General features: G+C 46.2%; 1 protein-coding gene across 35 annotated transcripts in view; it reads right to left on the reverse strand.

The window, feature by feature from the left end:
• The window catches only part of LOC138064405 (transcription factor 4), a 235,535-nt gene that overhangs the window by 43,837 nt on the left and 174,635 nt on the right, over positions 1–17,063 (reverse strand). For all 35 annotated transcript variants that reach the window (XM_068926726.1, XM_068926746.1, XM_068926745.1 and 32 more), the window contains 2 exons: positions 4,904–5,009; positions 2,362–2,495 (listed from right to left, as the gene is read on the reverse strand). In XM_068926726.1, coding sequence (XP_068782827.1) covers positions 2,362–2,495; positions 4,904–5,009 — 240 coding nt within the window. The remainder of the gene's footprint in view (positions 1–2,361; positions 2,496–4,903; positions 5,010–17,063) is intronic.

Below are 17,063 nucleotides of genomic sequence, written 5' to 3' on the forward strand. Positions count from 1 at the left end.
TAAAAATTTCAGGCTTTGACTCATTTATAAACCACTCTCGGACTTCAGCCCCAAATCCAATTGGCTGAAACTGCACAGATGAACAGAACGTGTCATATGACTGAGAAACAAGTAAACAACGATTGTTTCGGTCAAGAGTCTAAAAACAAGCAATTCCATCTCCCCTGCTAAACTGCTGTTCCATGACACATACTGAAGTGGTGTTTTGTGATTTTCTCATTTCTCAGGGGAAGAAATCCAAACACTATTGCCAAACATTTTAGGCAAAACATGGGATCTGAGAACTGTTCTTTGTATGCAAAGCATCTATTTAGAAAAGCACTAATAAGCAATGAGAAACTAAGAATAATAAACAACAGCTCTCTGCCTGCCCCAGCACCTCCACCTCACTGGGAAGTTAGGAACATGTGCCGGGACTGAACTGAAACCACTCCAGCTTTCCTCAACAGGCTTTTCTTACAGTAAAACTGCTGACCTCTCATCGATGCTCCAAGAGAAATTACGCAAAGAGCACTTACAGAGTCCCTGTCTCCCTTCTGTCCCACTGCTACCTCAAATACAGAAGGCTCTGCTAGTACAAATATTTACAATAATTAATCAATATGAACTTCACAGGCACTGAGCACCTACAAGTCCCACTGGTGTCAATGTGAGATCTGAGGTCCCACCATCTCTGAAATTTCGAGCAAATAATTCCTACATAGAAGAAACATTCTGGAGAGTCTAGCCTGAATGTCCCAGCCCTCTTCACCTTGGGGAAATGTTTTAACTCTCCACGAAAACCATTATGCATTACAAGAAATCCAGACTCAAGGTACACGTAAAAGAAATGCAAACACGTTTTCAGACTTGCACAATGAAGGCACTCAGCTATCTTAACTCCACCCTGAACTGATGCCATGCAAAAGCCTCCTAAATCTGATGAACTAGTATCAGTGTAGATACCAAATTAGATTAAATTGGGTTTTAAAGGTATGCTCAATTTTATAATATATGCTTGTCACTTCAGAGCAATGCTAAATTTGCTTAGTGCTCTAATTATGCCTTTTATAAAGACGTGATTAAGCAGTTTTTGAGGCAATTTCTTTTGCTTTTGACTTCCTATTAGTGTTACATAGCACTGTGTTAACCTCATTAAATTTGAGATTTGAAAAATTTGTTTTGCAAATAATTCTCAGTTTGCCAAACTGAGTTTAATTTGTCTAATTCCTAAAAGGAAGTTTCTTCTAAACTTCAAAGTAATAGACTCCTCCCTTAAAACCAGTACTTCTTGTTACTCTCCTTTTCAATGGTCTTCCAGAATGAAAAGGATAGGTACAAAATAGGAAAACAGTACTTGCAAAATTACATACATTTTCAGGAAAATGACTTCCGTTTTAGCAGTCTGTTCATCTCTTTACCAAAAAAAAAAAACCAAAACAAAACAAATAACCCCCTCAAAAAAAAAAAAATGGATGAAATCCATTTTCTTACTACATAATCCATTCAGCCATGATATTAGAATATCCCCTAAGCTGTGCTCCAATCAGATTTAATTCCAATTTTATTCCATTCCAATACAATAGATGGAAGTGGGGCAGCAACTTACTTTTGTGAGACATCAGGATGTCCCAGAGAAAACAAAAAATCTCCCATTTTTAGAAGCAGAAAATTCATGCTAGAAACCTATAAACTCGGAGAAGCAAAGGCTATTGGCAATCATAAACCATAAATACTAATCAGCATGCATGTGTGCAGCTCATACGTAGGGTGATGGTCAGGTAATGAACACAAACAGCTGATCAACTCTGTTCTACTGAAACTTAATCTAAAAGAACAGTCTACGAAAGAACTCTTTTCTCCTCTTTTCACTTCCCAGTCACACTAGCAGAGGTTGTGAGATGTATAGAAGCAGCATAAAATACTTGGCAATCTGTATACGTTTAAACCAGCACAAGCAATTCTCTCCTGGGAGCTTTCAGTGCAAGCAAGTATTTACACAGGGCGGAACCTGTGAAAGGAAACTTGGTCGCTACCCTTCCAGTGGCGGACTTGGCTGCTCCCATTCCCGAGGGCTTCCCAAACTACTATACAGTTAAGTTTAAATGTTTACTTCTCTCACAAGAGACTGAATGTTTAAATACAATATTCAAAACAAAGTTTTCTGAGATCTCCCAAACTCGTTTTTGCAGAACGTTAGGCACGTTGAGAACGTGCAGTGGGGCAGGGAGAACATTTTGGTGGTGTGACCTGAATACAGGTCAACGCCACGAGACATCCTGAGCATCTCCCGAAGGGCTCCTGCTGGTACACAACCCAGGCAGTTGCGCAGCTCTCTGCCCTTCACCCGCGCGACCCTCTTCCCCCTCGCGCACGTCGTACCAAGCGGTCATGGGGGTGCAGACTGCAGTAGCTACTGGACTGTGGAATATGAGACGAGTTGCCCAGCATCCCTCCGTAACCGGGCTGGTTCATCCCGCTGGAGGAGCTCCACGGGTCACTGCTGTGATGGCCATCTGCAACACAGAAAGAAAGCACAGCTTTCTGAAGCCTCTAAATCTTATATAACTGCTCGGTTTTGCCCTTCTGCAAACTCTGAAACAACCAGCCTAACAGGGCCGCGTGCACCCAGCGTCCGGCTGCATTTGTAATCGCTCGCAGTAAGAGACGGCAGCTGCGAAAGGAAGGCCGTACGTTGCCTTTCTGGCTCCTGAAGGCCACATAGCTTTAACACACAGACAAGCTCCTAATGAAAAAATGAAGCTGAGCTGAGCAGCAGCGTATAACAGCGTCATCCTGAAATGCATTATGTTTGCCACATAGCTTCTGCTTGAAAGCTTCCTGCAGCTTTATTCCTTCTGTTGTATCTTAAACTCAAGTATATAAACTGAGTTGTAACAAATTTCATCAGGGATAAAAGTCTGAGCTTTGAAATGAAATAAACTAAGTCTATTCATTAGAATTAGTCTGGGCTAATAAGCTCTGGACAATGCCTTAAGCTAGTTAATGATCTGATATGTCCCGAACTTTGAATTTTTCCACATCCAGAGAGTTTTTCTGAGGTTTTTTGTTTTTTTTTTTTTGTTTGGATAGTGTTGGTTTTTGGTTGTCTGGGTTCTTACTTTTTTAAGGAAAAAAAAGGTAGCACCACTTGTATTGTGTCTTCTTTTAGGGATTTCACTGCTTCTGCTTCTAACATGCATGGCATCCACCCTTCCACTGAATTCACTGCAAGGTGCGATTTGCACTAAAGATTACGAAACAAGGTTCCCCACATTTTACCAAGTGATAGAGCTAGCTGTACGTTTTGCATTTAACTAGATATTTTGAAATGGAGTCATAATAATCCAGTGAAAAATTCCAGTGGAAGAATGCCACCGTTTTAACATTAAAAAAAAAAAAAAGATAACTTTTCCGTAACGATCAGCAGACCTCAAAGAGAGGCACATGGGCTGGAAAAGCTATCAGCTTTTGCAAACTACAAGAGTTGGTCTAATAAAAAATTATTGTGTCTCAGCTTCAACCCTGCCTTATTCATATCCTTCAGAAATCCTGGCAACAACGCGTCTAGCATAACCTTCCCATAGTTGTTTGAATAGTCATTTAATGAGATTTATGTCACCAATACAAATCTGTGAGAAGATAATATTTAAAAATACGGAACGCGTTGCAAAGTATAAATATTTAATATCATTAGAAACCTATCAATGTCTACCATTTATAATTCTACAGGAGTTTCGTAACAGTTTGCTCTTTAAGCGGTATTTATTTCCGTTTTAAGCCAAGAGCACCACTTTCTTTTGAGCTGCTGCCCATACTTCCCGGCTCAGGGAACCAGTCTAGATGTAGACTTCCGCACCAACGGAGGGGACAATATGGGTCAACGTTTCTACCGACCTCCTCGTCCATCCTGTCCCGTTTCCACCCACAACGACCCCGCAAGGTGGCAATAAGAACGGCGCCACAACCCATTCCTCCCGCGACCGCTTCCCAGCAGCCTGCCTCCCGCCTCTGCTTAAAAAAAGCGGATCAACTCGAAACCCAGACTGGAATATCCACAAATGAGAGCTGGGGCATGGCAGATCTCACGCTGGCCGGAGCGGGCAGCCGAGCCGCTCGCTGGAGACCCACTGCCAGTGCCTGCGATTTTCGGTGCTTGGGACTCGAAGCGGCTGCTTCTTTGAGGGTAGGAATTGGAAAGTCGATATAGAGAGAACAAAATCTAATCCCTTGTCCTGCAGATACTTTCACCTGCTGAATCACATAGTTTTACTTATCCGTCTAAAGCTAAGTATATGTGTAAGTGTTTAAAAGCTAATTATTTTGCCCTAAATGTGGCAAAAGATGAGTAGCCTCATTCTAGGTGGATGTTTCCGAACTCTTGGAATTTTATTTACTAAGTTATATGGAATTTCATCTTACTTGCATGTAATCACTGCAAGAAATACAACACGGTAACAGTGAACACATAAAAACTACTAACCCCTTCTCAAACGTGAGCAACTGCGTTCTTAATTTTTACAAGGCTGCTGCAATTCCATATACAACATACAGACGTACTGGTAGCATTGTATACTTTAGCACAAAAACATTAGCATAAAAACAACGCTACACAAAGTACATACGTGAATTCGTGTGCATTTCCAATATGCATAATGTATGTGCGCACACACGCTGAAAAAACTGCTTCAAGTAACTCAGACGATAAGGACCTGGCAAGCTATTCATTATCCTGTTTCACTGCCGGATCAAAACAAGATGTTCAGAGACGTAATGATCAAATGAAAACTTACAGGTCTTCATTTTAATGGTAATCTTACAGACCGCAAGATGATATTCCTGTATGTCTCGACTACATATAAACCAAAATACAAACACAGAAAACGTATGCAAAATAGATTTCTTCTTGAAAGCAGCATCTTACCTTGCATGAAGAAGGAGCTAGGAAAAGTGCTGGCTGCTGGTTTTGAGGATGGATAACCTGGTGAATCCCTATTGTAGTCGGCAGTGCTTGCTGACGGGGCATAAACCTAAGGAAAAAAAGACTAATTTAGTATGCCTTTAGCAGGAAGCAGGAAAGAAATATTGAGTTTTTACCTCGCTCAGTATAAATCAGTTCGCAACACTACATAATTCTTCTCTCAGAATACAAAAACCTCAGTACATGTGTGACTAGAAAATAAATTTTAGGCTTCAAAAGAAACTCCAGTTTGCCATTTTCCAGCTTTAAACAAGGGTATCTGCAAGGTATTTGTCCAACTATATATTTCTGTAAATAAAATGAGCAAACAGATGTACATACGTTCTTCCTTGAGCGTTAGGGAGCCGAAAATAAACAAGAACTTGAAACAATACTTATTTTCTTACACGGCAGCATACAGGCTTCACACATTTCAGAACAAAAATGAAAGCACATCAAATACTTTATTTCCCCAGTGAAAAAATGAGATTTAGAAAGCAGCATTACCAAGAGCACTGAAAATCATAAACATATCTTGGGGTACTACATTCCCATGGTCCGAGCTCTTTCCCGAGAAGCCTGAAAGGACGATTAAAAACCTGGATCTACACGAGACCACCAACGCGGCGTGCGTACGCATCAGGGGAACAAGGCCGTCTTTCCTAGTACTTATTATATGTGCGTGTGCAATAAACTTAGTGCGTGTGCCAAAAAACTAATTTGCTTACATTTGTTTACTAATACCCCAGAGGTTTCTGTAACTCGCCTTTTACAAACTATCTATCTGGTGGATTTCTTGCTTGTGTTTAGTTCAACGGGGAAGAGCATTCAGTTTAAAAAAAGGAAAAAAAAAAAAGGAAAAAAAGGAAAAAAACCCGCCCGGGCTCAGAAGGCGTAGTTGAATTTCTTCCCTCTCTCTCTTCCCCTGAATTTTGTTCCTGCGGTGGAAGTCGCTCTCTCCAGATGGTCAGGAAGACCGAAGCACTGTCATCTCCTGATGAAAATGGATACCTTCCTGCCTCCATTTTGAAGGAGGCAGCAGATCACAGAGCTGGCAGGGAGCCGGCTCCGGCACGCACAGGTCACAGCGAAAAGCAGAGCGCGAGCCGCCAACGAGACGGGGCTGCGAGCAACGCCAGCGCGAAGCCCAGCGCCGGCCGGCCGCCTCGCGCCCTCGCGCCGGGGCCAGCGCGAGGACTTCTCTCCCCCCCCAAAAAAACAAGGAGCGGGCGAGAGGCCAAGGAAAACGCGGCATGGAGGAGAAGCCCCCCTTTTCCCTTCCCCCCCCCCCACCCCGCTGCTGCAAACCAACGCAACGGGAGAGCCGGCGGCCGAGGGCGACGTCGGCCCGGGGCGCTCGGCCCCCCGGCGGCCAAGCGGGCCGAAAGCCCGGGGGCCGCCGCCGAGCTGGGGACGGCCTGAGCCCCCGCAGGCTGCCGCGTCCCTCCGAGGGCGGCGCGTTCAGGCGGAAAAGGGATAACGCGGCCGTGAGCGGGGCGGCCCCGCCGCCCACGCGGGCGCGAGGACGGACGGCGGGGGGCCTGGCGCTCGGTCCGCCCTCACGTGGACGCCGCACCTCCCCTCGCCTCTTAGCGTCTGAAGGGAACGAAGGGCTCCGATACGGCCGGCCGGCCCAGCGGACGCCAGCTGCGCGCTGTGGCAACCTGCCGTGTCACTTCTCCTAATGCTAGCTTCTTCGGCCTTACTGTTTCCACATCAGCTATCCCTTGAGGGTGCTGGAAGTCAGGCAGAAACGCAACCTGAGGGTTTCAACCTGCGAGGGGGGAAAACAAATCCCCCTCGACCCCAGGCCCTCCGCATCCCGCAAGCGCATCTCCTGCGCGTCAGCCAAGGGAAGGGGGGTCAGGGCGAGAGGCAACGGGGCAAGGGCCTTTCCAAACATCTCGACGGATGGAGGGATGGGGGAGACGTCGGCCAGCCCAGACCTCCCAGCTCTGGTCAACGGGAAGGCAGAGGAACCGAGGCAGGAGGACCCACCTCATCCTCCTTGCACACCCCTTCCCAACCCTTCCCGCTCTCCTGGCCAACGGCGGCTAGAGGCCTGGGAGCATTTTCTTACAAACGTTTAATGCGAGTTATCAGAGGATGACCATAAAGAAATCGCAGAGGTTTTCAGAAAAGACATCTGAATGTCAGACTTAATGCTAAAATAACTACCTTCAGATTAAAGATGGGCAGGGAAGAAAAAAACTAGGTCTGATGCTTCCACATACCTGCGGTATACTAATGCAGAAAGCCAACAGCCAGGTTAGAAAGAGGAAATAACATCAAAGGCAGTATACCATCGCTTTAATAAAACATGCAGCAGGCTTCTTGCCGTTTCAAAGCGGCGTGCGCGTCGATCGCGCAACAGATGTATTACGCTGACGCACCTCGAGGAGGTGTAACGCCTGGCTTTAAAAAACCAACTGCCTCGCGGTATTTAATTTACAGTAATTTCTCTATTCTGCTTTCTCACGACATTTTTAAGAGTCCCGGGCGCTTTGCTCTGCTCCGGGCGCCGGGTTTGGCCTCTGGGCTGTGCCTGCGGACAGGACCTTCCCCGTCGCCCACCGGCGCCCGCGCTAGCCCACGCCTGCCGTCAGCCCGACGACGCCACGCGCTGCCGCCGCACGCCGATGCCACTCGGCAGCGGCAACGAAGCCGCAGACTTTTTCAAGTAATCAGCAGGGCCCAGCAAGAGGCGTCGAGTCTCTTCATCACGTGCTCAGTTGCTCTTTTCTAAATAAAATCAACTGTTTCCCCCTACTTGCTGTTCTAGAGTCTACAAGGCAAGCGCAACAGATTTTTTTCTTTCCCCTCAGAAATCTGCATCGAAGTCAAAACTAAGTATTTTAGACACCTACAGCAAGATCACATGAACTTATAAGCGCACTTCCTTCTCACTCATTGGACAGGTATCACACGTAGCACCTTCACCGGCGGGGAGAAGTTTCCCACGGGATAGGCGAAAACACAAAGGACAACCTCACCAGCGAGACCACGATGCCAGCACGTCCAAACCGCTGCATGGTTAAGAGTCCTACCTGGGAAAAATTACATGGGTTCTTGTCTTAAAAGAGACGATGAAAAAGCCCCCTCCTGCATCCTCTGCGACCGCCTGCTACGCTGAGCTGCCTTTATGTACCGCCACTATTTTAGGATTCCCACCACCTTGTCTCCCCTTCCGGCGCGGTTCCTCTCCCCGTTTCCCTGGAAGGGTTTCGTTCCCTTCTTTCATCTCGCCGCCCGCCACCTCCCCGCGTGGGCTCTCTCCTCTCCTCCGGCACCGCGAGCTCTTCCCCGAGCAAGCCGCCGCCACATGCAACGTGCTGCCTCTAGACCTGGGCTCGGAAATCGGGAGGAACGGCACAAGAAAAGCAAAACAGCGCATGACTAAGGGCTGAAAGCAGACAGCTCACGAACCCTAAAGCACGCATCAGTCGGGCTCCAAGCAGGCTCGCGCGGAAGCGCCGAATATTCCCCGTTAACGATCTTTTTTTGGTTGTAACGTGGACTCTCGCGGCTCGGCTGCGCAAAAGTCACAGCACCAATTCGGAGGTGGGCTGCACGCTGTGAAACGAAGCCAAGAGAGGGGCGGGCGGAGGAGAAGCACCTGACGAACCTGCCTGCCATCCCACAGCGCCTCGGCGCTTCGTGCCGAGCTTCCAAGAAAATCCCCTTGGTCTTTGCGGGCTGGCTTATCCGGGTGTACCATACCCCGGCTTACGCAGCACCTAGGAATATGGCCCAATATCTATGTTTACAGGAAGGATTTTATAAAAAAAATGACATAAATAGCCCTTTCCTCAGTATATTTATAAACACAGGAATGACATTTAGGGGGAGATCAAAACAAAGCGTCTCCTGTATACAAACTCGGAGCGCGGTCCAGCTTTCCTTCGCATGACGATACTTCTTTGCCTCAATCCTGCTTTTTCCTACATTCCTGCAGCCATTTCAGACATAACTCCAGCTAAACAAAAATTAGACCAGGAAAAGGCTCCCTCCCACCAGTGGCTATTCGGCTTTGCACATTTTTTCTGCAGTAACCACAGAGTGTGAGTGATAAAGGTAAAACAACTCTCCATCGGCACTGCAAAGCGACCAGTATATATTTTACGCTGCTTGTTGACTTGTCCACTAATTGATGAGTTCAGCTCACTACACTGTTTATTGTCAAACTAAATCATAAAACTGCAGGGTCAGATTCTTAAATGTGGGTGCCCGAGCGGCAACCACAAAAGCTCACAGGCGGAATCTCGTTTGTGCACAAAACCCGGCTGCTTTGGCTGATGGGTCTCTTTTGTCCCAAATTCCACAACAGTCGCAGCTCCGCTTTCCACAGCTCTGCTTTCTGAATGATTCAATAGGAAAACACTTCAAAAATAACCAAATTTCATACAGCCAGCAGTGAAATGGATTTAAGGGAAACCATATGCCAGTGTTTCTTCACATGTCGACGCTGAGGATTTTGCATTTCCTCGATATGTGCTTGTTTGGAATGACCAGGCACCCAACAGGTGTAAAAAGCCCAGGCATGTATCTACTTTCAGGTTTCACATACCAGCAGCTGTAATCAATCTTCAGTGTTAGCAACAGGAAACTTGCCAGGACAAGATTGCAATTAAATCTGGGTCAAACACGTTTGGTGATTTTTCACCGTTCTTAGCAGTTGTATAAAAACGATGAATGAAAACTTTGGCAAATGTTACCCTGGGCAGCTTCTGGATGTGCAAGTCAGTTTAGAAGTTGTGAAGTAAAGGAAACAAAAACATCAAAAGGAGAAGAAGAGGGTAGACAGATTTCAGCGGTCATGAAGCGATGGAAAAGATAGCCAGAATAAATGCCAGCTTACAAACTGTCCTGGAACCGGCTGTAACTCTTCCTCACTAAAGACAGACGTTTATTTTTCCTGTTGGTTTTATAGCAAAATTCTCACAGAGCGAGAGCCACTGGATTCAAGTAAATTAACTCATTTTGCCGTGGCAGGCTCAGTCATAAGAATGAATTTAAAGAGTTGTAGGGTGTTTTTTTTTTTTAATCCTGTATTTCCTTAAGAAAAGGAGTCTTTCCATATAAATATTCATTATTGTCAGGTTTTTATCACACTAAGATTCTCATGTTATCATGACATTAGTTAAGAGCAGGCCTGGAAATTCCTCTCATATCAAAACGTGCAGAAGTCTACAGATTTGTTTTCCCTTATACCACAGGGACGGTAGTATTTTCAGCAGGCAATAAACAGAGTAGAGGAGGTGATCAGCTGTATGGACATACAATATTCTAACTGGCCCGTGTCGTCTTGTCATTATTCCACAAAACAAATAATGTTAAAAAAAAAAACCCAAGAAAGTATATTATTTATTCATATTGATAATGCATCCATCAATGTTTGCCAGATAACTTTACAAAGGAGTTGTGTCTACTGCTTAACTTAGACACTTAAGCTATCATGAATAAGCGCTGATAAAGAAAGACAACCCAATACCTTGACCCAGAACTGCGAAAGTAAAACAGGTTGAATTTATACCACTGGGAAAAATGGCAACATACCGTCTACAAACAGAAGAAACGGGGCAAGCTGCAGATGCGCACAGCCAACCTTCTGGTTTGACAGCAAATCTATCGTAGATCTAAAGATGTTAATGTTCTTAAAGAGACCCTGAATTTAGAAAGTGATTCTGACTCGTGCTGGGAAGTTTGGAGAGATGATGAATAACGATCTGGGGGAAAGGAGCCGTTCTGTAAGGTGACACGATGAAAAAATTATCGCATTGTTTCAGTTTTTGGGAGCCTGCCTGCAAGTTCCCAACACCTTGTCTTCCTTAAACTCCTCTGGAAAGCCCGCTAGGAACGCGCTTCCAGATCTCTCCGGTTTTCGCATGCAAGGGCTTCTGAGCCGGTTTCCAGCACTGCTGATCTAGCAGGAAGTAAGCACCGCGCGTGACGCGCCCGCAGCGCCCGAGGGCTCCCGCGCGAGGAGCGGGCTCCCGCCACGGGGGCCCCTCGCCGCCGCCGCCGCCTCCTCCTCGGTGACAGCTGGCAGCAGGTGGCCAGAAACCCAGGCCGAGCAAAGGGACACCGGAGATTTTCTTCTCCCCTTCAATCTCGGCCCCGCGCTTCCAAATTCTCCCTCTCTCCCCTCCGCTCTTTGGGTTTCCTCCCAAATCAAAACGCTCTGCAGTTTTTCCTGCGCTGGGAAAGGTCAGCTGGAAGGGAGGGCTCCTTCCCGCCGATGTTACGGCGGGTCAACAAGCCCCCCACCCGCCCTGCGCACCTAACGCCAAATCAAGAGGAATCCATCGCCTGGCGCGCGCGGCAGAAACGCTGAGCGCGAGCCGTAACACACCGTAGTGATTTAGAGCAGTGTATTTCCGGAGACAGAGCAACCCACTTAAATAGGTACCCGATATAAGGAAACACTTGCGAAGAGAATAAACCCATCAATCAACAGCCTAGAGACTTCAAAATACATGGTGGAACGCCTTTAAAATTAAGATCTCAAAGAGAACATTTATTAAATTATAAAGTACATTACCAAATGGCAAAATGTAATGGCTATCAGAGCTGTCAGAAAGCATAAACCTGCTCATTGAAACAATCTGCTCCGCATTAGCGGATGTCAACTTCACACAGAAGGAAAAACTCTTCCAAGCGGATCCCTGATCAAGCAGCAAGCGCTCATCGCGGGAGGCGCTCTCTACCGCACCGGGTGCGGCTCCCTCCTTCCACTGACCTCCGACTTCACCCCAGGCAGTGATTTTAGACATTTTAGACTTTTTTTGGTCTTTTCACCCTAGTACGATACTCCTTCCTGGGTGCCCATGCATGGCGGAGGCCTTCCCATGCCGGCGAGTGCAGAGCCAGCTGTGCCACCACCCCCAAAGACAGGGACACAGCCCCTTGCACACCCTCCTTTCAGCTCCACCATCTCACCAGACTGACTCTGCCAGGCTAAGGATGGATTTCCCCAGCGTTTAGGTTCAAAAATATTGTATTTTAATACACGTTAGGAGCAGATCCCCCTCTCCCCCAGACCAACCTGCCCCAGGTCTCCAGCAGAAGAAGGGCACTTTTTAAATTGCCGGTCCCTAATTTAGGCCACATGTTGCTGCTGGTGCTTTGGAGCCAGAGGAAGAGGGAGCGGGTGGTGGGGGAGGAGGGCGATGATGAAAAGAGCAGCTCCACAAGTGAAGCACATTACCAGCCTGGAGTGGAGAGGGCCGGAAGGAAAACCCACCCACCTCACCCTGCGTTTATTCTATCAACCTGCAATTGCAGCAATCAAAACCAGATGTCGGCTCTTCCAGATCTTTCTCACAGGACAAACATGCAAAAGGCCTAGGGCCTGGCGTTGCCATCAAATAGTAATTGATACCATATGAGCCACAAAACAGAAAAGCACATGCAAACCAACCCCTCGCCCCGTGAGAGGTATGAAATTGCAGGTCCCGCTGAGCCGTTAAGTGCACGGTGCACCATGGAAAACAAGTGTACATAGCTACGGTAACCACCTGTAAGTCACTGCACCAGGAAGGGTTCACTGACAAAGGCAAAGCCCGAGGGGATAGCCGGGGTTAAAGGTTGTCCCGGGTTAATGAAAAAGGTTGTTTAGTGCTGCAGAAAATGAATGCAGGTGTGAGACTGATCACACACACCAAAAAAAAGAAACAAGAAAAGGAAAGGAAAGAAAAAACCCCCAGTGATTGTCTCCGCATCGCATTTTGCACCCCATTCTTTAGCTGACGCACGCTCTCCTGCGAGCGCCCAACGTCGTCTACAGAAAGCACCCACTCTCCACGGCGGGCTTTACACCAGCTTTATTCCTGTGATTATCTACTCTCCTGCTGGCGACAATAATTAAAAAAAAAAAAAAAAAACATCAAGACCTCACCGAAGGGGACTCATTTTCTGTAACCTCACACCCTGAAATGTTTTTCAGTAAGGCTTCTGAGGCTGTGGTTTTTCGATGGATATGCATATTGGCATTACCCGAACAACTGCTCTTCTGGCAAGGACGTTTTGTGCGGGGCTGGCCCAGATATGCAAAATGTCTCAATTTCCTCTTGCTTCAGCAAAGCCACCGCTAGAGCAAGCTGCTGTATACGCATGGGGGGGTTCCTGGGTATCTTCCTTATTTGCACAAATGTGATCCAGTAGAAACTTGCAGAGACTGATGTAGATTCAAAAGCTACTACAAAGTGCCAGTTTTACAAACCACAGCTCGTTTTGAGGTGAAACATGGAAATCTGGACCAAACCACTCATTTGCTGTGCACCGTTGGTTCCAATTCCATCAGGAATCACCACTAATATAAAGAACTGCCTTACTCTAAACATACCCTAAACATTAGCACATTAGCTGTCTTTTTTTTTTTTTCTCCTCTTTTTCTCTTATCCCACCCTATATGATCCTCTAAGTCTGCAGATCCTGTTCAGTTAAAATATTTTCCAGATGGGACTGCTGAATACTACATCTTGTGAACGCCCAAAGTTAAAAAAGGGTCAACTAAATTAAAGAAAAAAATTACAACATTATGTCATCCCTGTGCAGGAATACACATTCTAAAAAAGCAACAGTAACATAAATAGACCTGGAGATTTTCTGTTCAGACTCTGATTTCTCTCTGCCATTTGTCTTTATCAGGCAACTTTCCTGCATCACTACCAAAGCAGTATAAGAAGAAATACTGTCATCCTCGGTCATTACTGGGGAGGTTAGGAAAGTGCAGGTGAATCCTAACAACAGATCCTGCAGTTTCTTCCACTACTCCACAGTTTCTTAGCACTGACAGATCCATCATTTCCCTTGCCAATGCCCTTCTCTTTAACATGCCGTGGGTAGTTCTGGGATAGCAGACCAGAGTTCACCGAACAGTCCCGCCAAGACGCAGTTGTTTCCAATGGGTTTTAGGGAAAGAAAAGGAAGGGAGAGAAGACTGAGGAAAGGAGTGCAGAGAAAAGTAGGTGAAGAGATTGGGAGATGACCAAATACAGTAGGAGAAAGACCCAAGGACAAGGAACATAAAGATAAGAAAGCAAAGCAGAAAGAACAGAAGTGAGAGAAAAAAATCCATAGAGAGGAGAATTTAATAACCAAGTAGAAATGTGCCAAAATGATGGGTGCAGCAGAAAAACCTAAATATTTTTAGAAGTATATTACCAAAGGACAGCGCAGATTGCTCACCAGCAAAGAAATCAGACAAGACAGGTAGGATCAAAGAACAGCGTCAGATACAACAACTTCAGGACAGCGGGAGCTGAGACCACACTGCTTTGCTATTTGACTTTTTTTTTTTTTTATTTTTAAGCTGTTATGGAGGAAGGTGTCCTTCAGCCACCAAGAGAGCAACCAAGCCTTTGCATGGAGCCCTCCAGAGAGATCCTTCCTCCAGGCTCCCTTGGGGAGCAATGGGAAAGACAAGGGACAAAATGGCAAAACAGAAGCTGCAGCAGGTTATTGACTACCGGAGACGCATCACACCAGCCCACCCAAGCCACGCTCACGTGAGATGAGGAGCTAAAATCTGCTCCCTTGACCTCAGCGTGCGCCAGGAGCAGCTCCCCCACCTCCAGGGCTCAGGGAGTGCAGCCCACACAAGGTAACAGGGGTTTGGCCAAGGAAAACCATTAAAAATCAGGTGTCTCTTCTGGCCACACTTTAGGTCCAGCATGCTCTAAAAGCATGCTTTTAGAGACATGAAGACTGCTGTCATTAACCCTGCAGGCATTTAGAGAGAACACACAGGGGAAGGATAGAAAGAAACACCAGAACAGAAGATAAAACAGAGAAACGAGAGTTTCTGTTAAGACACAAAAGAGAAAATAAGAGATTGTGGTCAATCACTGCAAGAGATACTAACTCCATGAAAGCTGACGAGGAGCTGGCTACTCACAAGTGAAGAGAAAGGCTTGATTAATTTACCTGATTTAGCAGCTTGCAACCCTCACGTTGGCTAGAATAGCCTACTTGGGCCAAGGTTCAGAAAAGGATCCGGAGGATGCTGAAGTTGACAAGCACAACAGGAGACGTGTCAAGAGAGGAAGGAGAAGAAAAAGAGCAAACTCTGGAGAGAGCAGGCAGGAAGAAACGACAAAGAATTGAGGGTCTTCAGGAGAGGAAAGATGTGACAAACTTAGGAAATTAAGCTGGCATCGTGCACTTGCTGTGATTTCAAAAGTTGCAGATACTCAGCAAGTCAGAACCAGACCTCAAAAAAAGCAGTAAGGAGTGAGATAAGGAAAAAGAGTGGGAAAATAGATATAAAAGTGATGATGAAAAGAACAAAGGTGCCACTTGGCAGAGTTTCAGGGGTAGTCATCATATGTAAATTTTAATTCACATTTAATGTAAGATAGCATGTCTCCAAGCATCTTTTTTTTTTTTTTTTAAATAAAGACGTTCCCAGAAAAGGCAGAGAAAAGGAAAAGGGCTATTTCATGCATTTTCCTTCTTTTCAGGATCTGCTTTGTAACTTTCCTTTTCTCCATTGCATTACTGAGAACCATTTTATGTTTTTTTATTTTCTATGCTCTGTTTACAAATACATGCAGAGACAGTGAATGTATCAGACATCTGCCCATATTTTTCCTCCCAAATTTCTCTGCAAGAAAAGAGCCTTAATCTTGCAATCTTTCAGTGGTTCTGGTCATTATCTACCTAGCACAGTGTGATCAAATAATTTAAAGCATATACAATCATTAATTAGATCTTATCTGTTTGCCTAAAGTCCCCAAACAAATTCCAGGCAGTCATGCTTTATATATATTCAGTGGTATATCCTCACAGCTTGTGTAAATCAGCACAGCTCCACTGCCGGCAGCAGGGCTGAGATGTTTATCAGTGGGGAAAGAGAGGACTAAACTCGGCATAGACTTAACTGGCTCAAGTTCACGTGGCTACATCAGGCAGCAGCAGAAAGCCTGTGCTGGCTTTCCGTAGGACCACGAGAGGTTGCAGGACCACGGCTGGTCCTGCAGGCTGCAGGACCACGAGAGGTTGCAGGACCACGGCTGGTCCTGCAGGCTGCAGGACCACGAGAGGTTGCAGGACCACGGCTGGTCCTGCAGGCTGCAGGACCACGAGAGGTGCTCAGACTCATGTGCATCAGAGCAGGCACACGTGGGACTCGCCAACTCAAAGGGACCAATACTACACGCACGGGAGGCCTAGTGCCTAGGAACACCAATTTAAGATGAAGCCTGAAGGGACTGTCCCCAGGAAACCAGCCATAATGTGCACTATTAGCTGCCCAGTCTGCAGCCAGGTGGGCCCAGGCAGATCGCGGTGCCCGAGGTGCAGCGTCCTCGGCAGGTCTCCAGGTGGGAGGCAGGCGCCTTCCCCAGGGGTTGTCCACTGGGGTGGAAACGCAGGTTGCTGTGATGAACGGAAATGGGCCCAAACCAGATTACACATTCCTGCAGTCTGATTTTTTAGGAAGAAATGGATCTCGGTCCAAACTTGGTATCTCAGACTTGTCTCAAGTAACGAACCATGAGTTGTAGCCTCTGCGGAAACGTCTTCACCTCTACGGGATGGCAGGGGAGTGGGGTGACAGCAGTTTCAGGTGCTAAGACACAATAAAAACAATGAGGAAGGAAAATGTTTGCTTTTTATGTCAGCGGAGATGTCAGTTCCCATTAATAAATCTATCTGCTAAATCTACTCTTATTCATGTGGGACATCACCAAGTTAAAGTAAAATAAATTATCTTTAATTAAATGGAATTGTCGTCTTCCTCCTGCTATCATCCCCAATTATTACCTCCTAATCAGCCCTTTTGGGAGAAGGCATGAGGGAAGGCTGAAAGGCACATTTACTATAAACAACTTCTCTCCCTGTCAAGAGATGGAAATTTTAGTTTAATTATTGTTTAGGACTAGGATTTTCACCCAGTTTTTTGATGAAAGGGGATTAAAAATTTAAAACGCCATCATTCACAGAAAGAAAGAAGCCTGCTGGCGTCATCACTGCGGCGCGGTTTCCTCTTAGTCCCTCCTACGATCAGAGGCCAGAGCAAGGCAGAAGCAGTTCGGGAACACGCAAGTCATTTGTTTGAACTTCTTTATTATCGTTTCCAGCGGGAGATTTACGTTGTCAAGCAAGGTGGACTCCCAAGCCG

Source organism: Struthio camelus, chromosome Z, assembly GCF_040807025.1.
Source record: "Struthio camelus isolate bStrCam1 chromosome Z, bStrCam1.hap1, whole genome shotgun sequence".
Taxonomy (NCBI): domain Eukaryota; kingdom Metazoa; phylum Chordata; class Aves; order Struthioniformes; family Struthionidae; genus Struthio; species Struthio camelus.